The 12,500-nt window shown below is 41.8% G+C and overlaps 1 protein-coding gene across 1 annotated transcript in view; it reads left to right on the forward strand.

Annotated features, from left to right (window-relative positions):
• Positions 1–12,500, forward strand: part of LOC139394311 (mastermind-like protein 3) — a 224,348-nt gene that overhangs the window by 196,546 nt on the left and 15,302 nt on the right. Inside the window, exon 4 of the mRNA XM_071142349.1 lies at positions 6,037–6,303. Within this exon, the coding sequence (XP_070998450.1) occupies positions 6,037–6,303 (267 nt within the window). The remainder of the gene's footprint in view (positions 1–6,036; positions 6,304–12,500) is intronic.

Raw genomic sequence — 12,500 nt, forward strand, 5'->3', positions numbered from 1 at the left:
GAAGGAACACAGAGAGAGAGAGAGAGAGAGGGAGAGACAGAGAGGGGAGAACAGAGGAAGAGGAAGGAACAGAGAGAGAGAGTGGAAGAGAAGAATTATGGAGAGAGGAGAGGGAGAAGAGATTGTAGATCAGAGTCGTCATGATTGAGCCATCTGCTGAGAGAGGAGACCAATGAGCCTGTTACACACACAAACACACACACACACACACACACACACACACACACACACACACACACACACACACAGACAGAACACCAGTGACCCCCGCAGGCCAGACCCTGCTGCTGCACCCTGCCACTCACTCCACTCAGGCATGGTGTTATTGGTCTGACTGGCTGGCATCGTGGTGTGCCAAGCAGGAGATGAGACTGTTCGGAGTATCGACCTGGTCTGGCTGTCTGGTCTGCTTACTGGGAGGAGTCTTTGGAATAACTTTGTTATTTAAATAAATAAAATAATTAAAATAAGTATACATTTGTTTGTTATTTGTAAACAGATCTAATATTAGATTCTGGTTGAAGATAGTTCAGTATCCAAAACATGTAAAAATGTTGAGATCAGTGATAGTGTCTACAGTCTGCTGCCAAGAGATGAGCTATAGGTGTCCCTCCATCCCTCTGTTTCTCTCTCTTTTAGGTTTCCATCACTCCTCTTAACATCTTTTATCTCTCCCTCCATATTCTCTCCCCCTCTCTCTGTCCCTCTCTGTCCCTCTCTCTCTGTCCCCCTCTCTCTCTGTCCCTCTCTGTCCCTCTCTCTCTCTGCCCCCCTTTCTCTCTGTCTCTCTCTGTCCCTCTCTGTCCCCCTCTCTCTCTGTCCCTCTCTCTGTCTCTCTCTCTCTGTCCCCCTCTCTCTCTGTCCCTCTCTGTCCCCCTCTCTCTCTGTCCCTCTCTGTCCCTCTCTCTGTCCCCCTCTCTCTCTGTCCCTCTCTCTCTGTCCCCCTCTCTCTCTGTCCCTCTCTGTCTCTCTCTCTCTGTCCCCCTCTCTCTCTGTCCCTCTCTCTCTGTCCCCCTCTCTCTCTGTCCCTCTCTGTCTCTCTCTCTCTGTCCCCTTCTCTCTCTGTCCCTCTCTGTCCCCCCCTCTCTCTCTCTCTCTCTCTCTCTCTCTCTCAATTCAATTCAAGGGGCTTTATTGGCATGGGAAACATGTGTTAACATTGCCAAAGCAAGTGAGGTAGATAATATATAAAGTGAATATATAAAGTGAAAAACAACAAAAATTAACAGTAAACATTACACATACAGAAGTTTCAAAACAATAAAGACATTACAAATGTCATATTATATATATACAGTGTTTTAACCATGTACAAATGGTTAAAGTACACAAGATAAAATAAATAAGCATAAATATGGGTTGTATTTACAATGGTGTTTGTTCTTCACTGGTTGCCCTTTTCTCGTGGCAACAGGTCACAAATCTTGCTGCTGTGATGACACACTGTGGAATTTCACCCAGTAGATATGGGAGTTTTTCAAAATTGGATTTGTTTTCAAATTCTTTGTGGATCTGTGTAATCTGAGGGAAATATGTCTCTCTAATATGGTCATACATTGGACAGGAGGTTAGGAAGTGCAGCTCAGTTTCCACCTCATTTTGTGGGCAGTGAGCACATAGCCTGTCTTCTCTTGAGAGCCATGACTGCCTTCGGCGGCCTTTCTCAATAGCAAGGCTATGCTCACTGAGTCTGTACATAGTCAAAGCTTTCCTTAATTTTGGGTCAGTCACAGTGGTCAAGTATTCCGCCGCTGTGTACTCTCTGTGTAGGGCCAAATAGCATTCTAGTTTGCTCTGTTTTTTTGTTAATTCTTTCCAATGTGTCAAGTAATTATCTTTTTGTTTTCTCATGATTTGGTTGGGTCTAATTGTGCTGCTGTCCTGGGGCTCTGTGGGGTGTGTTTGTGAGCAGAGCCCCAGGACCAGCTTGCTTAGGGGACTCTTCTCCAGGTTCATCTCTCTGTAGGTGATGGCTTTGTTATGGAAGGTTTGGGAATCACTTCCTTTTAGGTGGTTATAGAATTTAACGTCTCTTTTCTGGATTTTGATAATTAGTGGGTATCGGCCTAATTCTCCTCTGAATGCATTATTTGGTGTTCTACGTTGTACATGGAGGATATGTTTGCAGAATTCTGCGTGCAGAGTCTCAATTTGGTGTTTGTCCCATTTTGTGAAGTCTTGGTTGGTGAGCGGACCCCAGACCTCACAACCATAAAGGGCAATGGGCTCTATAACTGATTCAAGTATTTTTAGCCAAATCCTAATTGGTATGTTGAATTTTATGTTTCTTTTGATGGCATAGAAGGCCCTTCTTGCCTTGTCTCTCAGATCGTTCACAGCTCTGTGTAAGTTACCTGTGGCGCTGATGTTTAGGCCAAGGTATGTATAGTTTTTTGTGTGCTCTAGGGCAACAGTGTCTAAATGGAATTTGTATTTGTGGTCCTGGCGACTGGACCTTTTTTGGAACACCATTATTTTGGTCTTACTGAGATTTACTGTCAGGGCCCAGGTCTGACAGAATCTGTGCATAAGCTCTAGGTGCTGCTGTAGGCCCTCCTTGGTTGGTGACAGAAGCACCAGATCATCAGCAAACAGCAGACATTTGACTTCGGATTCTAGCAGGGGGAGGCCGGGTGCTGCAGACTTTTCTAGTGCCCGCGCCAATTCGTTGATATATATGTTGAAGAGGGTGGGGCTTAAGCTGCATCCCTGTCTAACCCCAAGACCCTGTGTGAAGAAATGTGTGTGTTTTTTGCCAATTTTAACCGCACACTTGTTGTTTGTGTACATGGATTTTATAATGTCGTATGTTTTACCCCCAACACCACTTTCCATCAGTTTGTATAGCAGACCCTCATGCCAGATTGAGTCGAAGGCTTTTTTTAAATCAACAAAGCATGAGAAGACTTTGCCTTTGTTTTGGTTTGTTTGGTTGTCAATTAGGGTGTGCAGGGTGAATACATGGTCTGTTGTACGGTAATTTGGTAAAAAGCCAATTTGACATTTGCTCAGTACATTGTTTTCATTGAGGAAATGTACGAGTCTGCTGTTAATGATAATGCAGAGGATTTTCCCAAGGTTACTGTTGACGCATATCCCAAGGTAGTTATTGGGGTCAAATTTGTCTCCACTTTTGTGGATTGGGGTGATCAGTCCTTGGTTCAGAGCTAAGTATGATGTTAAAGAGTTTTAGTATAGCCAATTGGAATTTGTTGTCTGTATATTTGATCATTTCATTGAGGATACCATCAACACCACAGGCCTTTTTGGGTTGGAGGGTTTTTATTTTGTCCTGTAACTCATTCAATGTAATTGGAGAATCCAGTGGGTTCTGGAATCCAGTGGGTTCTGGAATCCAGTGGGTTCTGGAATCCAGTGGGTTCTGGTAGTCTTTAATAGTTGATTCTAAGATCTGTATTTGATCATGTATATGTTTTGGCTCTTTATTCTTTGTTATAGAGCTAAAAAGATTGGAGAAGTGGTTTACCCATACATCTCCATTTTGGATAGATAATTCTTCATGTTAATGTTTTAGTGTTTTCTCCAATTTTTCTGTCTGTCTGTCTGTCTGTCTGTCTGTCTGTCTGTCTAATCTAACTGACACGTAGGACAATATGTAGCCAACCTTCCCTAAAACAACAGTGAACAAAATTAAACACCATTCATTTATTCTAGTCCGTTGTCGACACAGAGCAGTGGTAAATGATGGGCGGTCTTACCCCAAACAATGTACTGAATGAACCTATAATAGATTCCTGAACGGGCTCGTCTAATTGGTCGGTTGGGGGTATAATGGTGTTCCAGAGTGCTGTTTCATCCTTTTACAGATTAGCATGCGGCTAAGTGGAGGAAGTAGCTATTTATATGCTAATGAGGGTCTAATGTATGCACATACCCATACTGCACTGGGAGGGGATGAGAGGACTACCCATACTGCACTCGGAGGGGATGAGAGGACTCAGGGTGGGCTAGGACTACCCATACTGCACTGGGAGGGGATGAGAGGACTCAGGGTGGTCTAGGACTACCCATACTGCACTGGGAGGGGATGAGAGGACTCAGGGTGGGCTAGGACTACCCATACTGCACTGGGAGGGGATGAGAGGACTACCCATACTGCACTGGGAGGGGATGAGAGGACTCAGGGTGGTCTAGGACTACCCATACTGCACTGGGAGGGGATGAGAGGACTCAGGGTGGGCTAGGACTACCCATACTACAGAGGACTACCCATACTGCACTGGGAGGGGATGAGAGGACTCAGGGTGGTCTAGGACTACCCATACTGCACTGGGAGGGGATGAGAGGACTCAGGGTGGGCTAGGACTACCCATACTGCACTGGGAGGGGATGAGAGGACTCAGGGTGGACTCAGGGTGGGCAAGGACTACCCATACTGCACTGGGAGGGGATGAGAGTGAGGGGTTAGCTGGGAAGAATCTTTAAAACTGTGGTGTTTAGTCTGAATGAATATACGCTACAAGTATGTGGACACCTGCTCGTTGAACATCTCATTCCAAAATCATGGCATTAATATGGACATGGCATTAATAGGCATTAATATGGACTTTGTCCTCCCTTTGCTGCTATAACAGCCTCCAGTCTTCTGGGAAGGCTTTCCACTAGATGTTGGAACATTGCTGCTTTAACAGCCTCCACTCTTCTGGGAAGGCTTTCCACTAGATGTTGGAACATTGCTGCTATAACAGCCTCCAGTCTTCTGGGAAGGCTTTCCACTAGATGTTGGAACATTGCTGCTATAACAGCCTCCACTCTTCTGGGAAGGCTTTCCTCTAGATGTTGGAACATTACTGCTATAACAGTCTCCACTCTTCTGGGAAGGCTTTCCACTAGATGTTGGAACATTGCTGCTATAACAGCCTCCACTCTTCTGGGAAGGCTTTCCACTAGATGTTGGAACATTGCTGCTATAACAGCCTCCAGTCTTCTGGGAAGGCTTTCCACTAGATGTTGGAACATTGCTGCTATAACAGCCTCCACTCTTCTGGGAAGGCTTTCCACTAGATGTTGGAACATTGCTGCTATAACAGCCTCCACTCTTCTGGGAAGGCTTTCCACTAGATGTTGGAACATTGCTGCTATAACAGCCTGCTCTGGGAAGGCTTTCCACTAGATGTTAACATTGCTGCTATAACAGCCTCCAGTCTTCTGGGAAGGCTTTCCACTAGATGTTGGAACATTGCTGCTATAACAGCCTCCAGTCTTCTGGGAAGGCTTTCCACCAGATGTTGGAACATTGCTGCTATAACAGCCTCCAGTCTTCTGGGAAGGCTTTCCACTAGATGTTGGAACATTGCTGCTATAACAGCCTTCTGGGAAGGCTTTCCACTAGATGTTGGAACATTGCTGCTATAACAGCCTTCTGGGAAGGCTTTCCACTAGATGTTGGAACATTGCTGCTATAACAGCCTTCTGGGAAGGCTTTCCACTAGATGTTGGAACATTGCTGCTATAACAGCCTTCTGGGAAGGCTTTCCACTAGATGTTGGAACATTGCTGCAGGGACTTGCTTCCATTCAACCACAAGAGTATTAGTGAGGTCGGCTACTGATGTTGGGTGATTAGTCCTGGCTCGCAGTCAGCATTCCAGTTCATCCCAAAGGTGTTCGATGGGGTTGAGGTCAGGGCTCTGTGCAGGCCAGTCAAGTTCTTCCACATCGATCTCGACAAACCATTTCTGTATGGATTTTTACGCACTTCAGCACTCAGCGGTCCCTTTCTGTGAGCTTGTGTGGCCTACCACTTCACGGTTGAGCCATTGTTGCTCCTAGACGTTTCTACTTCACAATAACAGCACTTACAGTTGACCGGGGCAGCTCTAGCAGGGCAGAAATTTGACGAACTGACTTGTTGGAAAGGTGGCATCCTATGACAGTGCCACGTTGAAAGTCTCTGTGAAAAGCGCCACACCAGCGTTTACCCGTTGATTTGATTGATTGCTTGACCAGCTGATTGATTGATCATCCCACCAATAAAAACTCACGGATCTCCCTCCCTCTCTCTCTCTCTCTTTAGGAACAAGGTGTGGTGGGAATGTCACGGCAGCCCGGTGCCGTCCCTCCCCCTCACCCTGCCGGGGGTGTGGCCTCGGGCGCAGGGCCCAATCAGGGCGCAGGGGCCCCTCCCGGTTACCTGGGCAACCAGCAGCAGGCGGCCATTATGAAACAGATGATGGTGATGGAGCAGGAGAAGAGAGTTCAGCTCCACATGATGGAACAACAGAAACAACAGCTACTGAGAGAACAGAGACAGCAGCAACAACAGCTATTACTGGCTGAACAGGTGAGAGAAGGGAGGAAGGACAGAACAGAGAGGAGGGAGGGAGGGAGGGGAAGGGACAGAACAGAGAGGAGGGAAGGGACAGAACAGAGAGGAGGGAGGGAGGGAGGGGAGGTTAAGGGACATAACAGGGAGGGAGAGAGGAGAAGGGACAGAACAGAGAGGAGGGAGGGGAAGGGACAGAACAGAGAGGAGGTAGGGAGGGGAAGGGACAGAACAGAGAGGAGGGAGGAGGGACAGAACAGAGAGGAGGGAGGAGGGACAGAACAGAGAGGAGGGAGGAGGGACAGAACAGAGAGGAGGGAGGAGGGACAGAACAGAGAACAAGGAGGAGGGACAGAACAGAGAGGAGGGAGGAGGGACAGAACAGAGAGGAGAGAGTAGGGACAGAACAGAGAGGAGGGAGGAGGGACAGAACAGGGAGGGAGGAGGGGCAGAACAGGGAGGAGGGAGAAGGGACAGAACAGAGAGGAGGGAGGAGGGACAGAACAGAGAGGAGGGAGGAGGGACAGAACAGAGAGGAGGGAAGAGGGACAGAACAGAGAGGAAGGAGGAGGGACAGAACAGAGAGGAGGGAGGAAGGTCAGAACAGAGAGGAGGGAGGAGGGACAGAACAGAGAGGAGGGAGGAGGGACAGAACAGAGAGGAGGGAGGAGGGACAGAACAGAGAGGAGGGAGGAGGGACAGAACCGAGAGGAGGGAGGAGGGACAGAACAGAGAACAAGGAGGAGGGACAGAACAGAGAGGAGGGAGGAGGGACAGAACAGAGAGGAGAGAGTAGGGACAGAACAGAGAGGAGGGAGGAGGGACAGAACAGGGAGGGAGGAGGGGCAGAACAGGGAGGAGGGAGAAGGGACAGAACAGAGAGGAGGGAGGAGGGACAGAACAGAGAGGAGGGACAGAACAGAGAGGAGGGAAGAGGGACAGAACAGAGAGGAAGGAGGAGGGACAGAACAGAGAGGAGGGAGGAAGGTCAGAACAGAGAGGAGGGAGGAGGGACAGAACAGAGAGGAGGGAGGAGGGACAGAACAGAGAGGAGGGAGGAAGGACAGAACAAGGGGGAGGGAGGAGGGTCAGAACAGAGAGGAGGGAGGAGGGACAGAACAGGGAGGAAGGACAGAACAGAGAGGAGGGAGGAGGGACAGAACAGAGAGGAGGGAGGAGGGACAGAACCGAGAGGAGAAGGGGAGGGACAGAACCGAGAGGAGGGAGGAGGGACAGAACAGAGAGGAGGGAGAAGGGACAGAACAGAGAAGAGGGAGGAGGAACAGAGAGGAGGGAGGAGGGACAGAACAGAGAGGAGGGAGAAGGGACAGAACAGAGAAGAGGGAGGAGGGACAGACAGAGAGGAGGAGCAGGTGGATGTGGGGACATGATTACAGTCTCTCTCCCCCGTTTGTCAATGATGCAAATTAAACACCAAAGTGTCTCCTCTTCATTTGTCATTTACACACACACACCATCACACACACCATCACACACACACACACACCATCACACACACACACCATCACACACACACACCATCACACACACACACCATCACACACACACCATCACACAAACACCATCACACACACACACCATCACACACACACCATCACACACACACACCATCACACACACACCATCACACACACACACCATCACACACACACACACCATCACACACACACACACCATCACACACACACACACCATCACACACACACACCATCACACACACACACCATCACACACACCCAGTCACACACACACAATCACACACACACACCATCACACACACACACCATCACACACACACACACCATCACACACACACACCATCACACACACACACCATCACACACACACACCATCACACACACACCATCACACACGCACACCATCACACGCACACCATCACACACACACCATCACACACACACACCATCACACACACACACCATCACACACACACACCATCACACACACAGTCACACACACAGTCACACACACACCGTCACACACACACACCATCACACACACACACCATCACACACACACACACCACACACACACACAGTCACACACACAGTCACACACACACAGTCACACACACAGTCACACACACACAGTCACACACACACAGTCACACACACACAGTCACACACACACCGTCACACACACACACACACACAGTCACACACACACCGTCACACACACACCGTCACAGACACACCGTCACACACACACCATCACAGACACACACTGTCACAGACACACCATCACACACACACACTGTCACAGACACACCATCACACGCACACACCATCACACACACACACTGTCACAGACACACCATCACACACACACACTGTCACAGACACACCATCACACGTACACACCATCACACACACACACTGTCACAGACACACCATCACACACACACACTGTCACAGACACACCATCACACACACACACACTGTCACAGACACACCATCACACACAACGTCACTCACACACCATCACACACACAACGTCACTCACACACATTTATAATCAGCTCTCGTGTTTACTAACATCCCCCCTCTACACTAACCCCCTCCCGATGCTTTAGGATTCCTTTGATGTCCTCAGAGTGCGTGTGTGTGTGTGTGTGTGTGCTTGCGTGTGTGTGTGTGTACAACACCTGCTGTGATAATTTTGTCTTCTACTTTGATTTTTCCCTCTGTGGTTAACCTGGTGTTAAACTGTTCTGAACTCCCTAGGTCAAAACACACACACACACACACACACACACACACACACACACACACACACACACACACACACACACACACACACACACAGCAAGTAGATTGTAATTGACACAACAAGCATAATGCAGTCCAGGAACAGTACTGTCTCCTGATGTTCTCTCTCTGTACCTGCTGTGTTCTAAATGAACATACTGCGTTATATTAGATATTCTACAGACTATAGATATATATACTGATTACTAACACTATAGTTATATATACTGATTACTAACACTATAGATATATATACTGATTACTAACACTACAGACTATAGATATATATACTGATTACTAACACTATAGTTATATATACTGATTACTAACACTATAGATATATATATACTGATTACTAACACTACAGACTATAGATATATATACTGATTACTAACACTATAGATATATATACTGATTACTAACACTATATATATATATACTGATTACTAACACTACAGACTATAGATATATATACTGATTACTAACACTATAGTTATAGATATATATACTGATTACTAACACTATAGACTATAGATATATATACTGATTACTAACACTATAGATATATATACTGATTACTAACACTATAGATATATATACTGATTACTAACACTACAGACTATAGATATATATACTGATTACTAACACTATAGTTATATATACTGATTACTAACACTACAGACTATAGATATATATACTGATTAGTAACACTATAGATATATATACTGATTACTAACACTATATATATATATACTGATTACTAACACTACAGACTATAGATATATATACTGATTACTAACACTATAGTTATAGATATATATACTGATTACTAACACTATAGACTATAGATATATATACTGATTACTAACACTATAGATATATATACTGATTACTAACACTATAGATATATATACTGATTACTAACACTACAGACTATAGATATATATACTGATTACTAACACTATAGTTATATATACTGATTACTAACACTACAGACTATAGATATATATACTGATTAGTAACACTATAGATATATATACTGATTACTAACACTATAGATATATATACTGATTACTAACACTACAGACTATAGATATATATACTGATTACTAACACTATAGTTATAGATATATATACTGATTACTAACACTATAGACTATAGATATATATACTGATTACTAACACTATAGATATATATACTGATTACTAACACTATAGATATATATACTGATTACTAACACTACAGACTATAGATATATATACTGATTACTAACACTATAGTTATATATACTGATTACTAACACTACAGACTATAGATATATATACTGATTAGTAACACTATAGATATATATACTGATTACTAACACTATAGATATATATACTGATTACTAACACTATAGACTATAGATATATATACTGATTACTAACACTATAGACTATAGATATATATACTGATTACTAACACTATAGACTATAGATATATATACTGATTACTAACACTATAGATATATATACTGATTACTAACACTATAGATATATATACTGATTACTAACACTACAGACTATAGATATATATACTGATTACTAACACTATAGACTATAGATATATATACTGATTACTAACACTATAGACTATAGATATATATACTGATTACTAACACTATAGACTATAGATATATATACTGATTACTAACACTACAGACTATAGATATATATACTGATTACTAACACTACAGACTATAGATATATATACTGATTACTAACACTATAGATATATATACTGATTACTAACACTATAGATATATATACTGATTACTAACACTATAGATATATATACTGATTACTAACACTATAGACTATAGATATATATACTGATTACTAACACTACAGACTATAGATATATATACTGATTACTAACACTACAGACTATAGATATATATACTGATTACTAACACTACAGACTATAGATATATATACTGATTACTAACACTACAGACTATAGATATATATACTGATTACTAATACTATAGATATATATACTGATTACTAACACTATAGACTATAGATATATATACTGATTACTAACACTACAGACTATAGATATATATACTGATTACTAACACTATAGACTAACACTACAGACTATAGATATATATACTGATTACTACTATAGATATATATACTGATTACTAACACTACAGACTATAGATATATATACTGATTACTAACACTATAGATATATATACTGATTACTAACACTATAGATATATATACTGATTACTAACACTATAGACTATAGATATATATACTGATTACTAACACTACAGACTATAGATATATATACTGATTACTAACACTACAGACTATAGATATATATACTGATTACTAACACTATAGATATATATACTGATTACTAACACTATAGATATATATACTGATTACTAACACTATAGACTATAGATATATATACTGATTACTAACACTACAGACTATAGATATATATACTGATTACTAACACTATAGACTATAGATATATATACTGATTACTAACACTATAGATATATATACTGATTACTAACACTATAGATATATATACTGATTACTAACACTATAGATATATATACTGATTACTAACACTACAGACTATAGATATATATACTGATTACTAACACTATAGTAGATATATATACTGATTACTAACACTATATATATATATACTGATTACTAACACTCCAGACTATAGATATATATACTGATTACTAACACTACAGACTATAGATATATATACTGATTACTAACACTACAGACTATAGATATATATATACTGATTACTAACACTATAGACTATAGATATATATACTGATTACTAACACTATAGATATATATACTGATTACTAACACTATAGATATATATACTGATTACTAACACTACAGACTATATATATATATACTGATTACTAACACTATAGTTATATATACTGATTACTAACACTATAGATATATATACTGATTACTAACACTACAGACTATAGATATATATACTGATTACTAACACTATAGTTATATATACTGATTACTAACACTATAGATATATATACTGATTACTAACACTACAGACTATAGATATATATACTGATTACTAACACTACAGACTATAGATATATATATACTGATTACTAACACTATAGACTATAGATTTATATACTGATTATTAACACTATAGATATATATACTGATTACTAACACTATAGATATATATACTGATTACTAACACTATAGATATATATATACTGATTACTAACACTACAGACTATAGATATATATACTGATTACTAACACTACAGACTATAGATATATATACTGATTACTAACACTATAGATATATATACTGATTACTAACACTATAGATATATATACTGATTACTA

This window comes from Oncorhynchus clarkii, unplaced genomic scaffold, assembly GCF_045791955.1.
Source record: "Oncorhynchus clarkii lewisi isolate Uvic-CL-2024 unplaced genomic scaffold, UVic_Ocla_1.0 unplaced_contig_2512_pilon_pilon, whole genome shotgun sequence".
NCBI classification, from domain to species: Eukaryota; Metazoa; Chordata; class Actinopteri; order Salmoniformes; family Salmonidae; genus Oncorhynchus; species Oncorhynchus clarkii.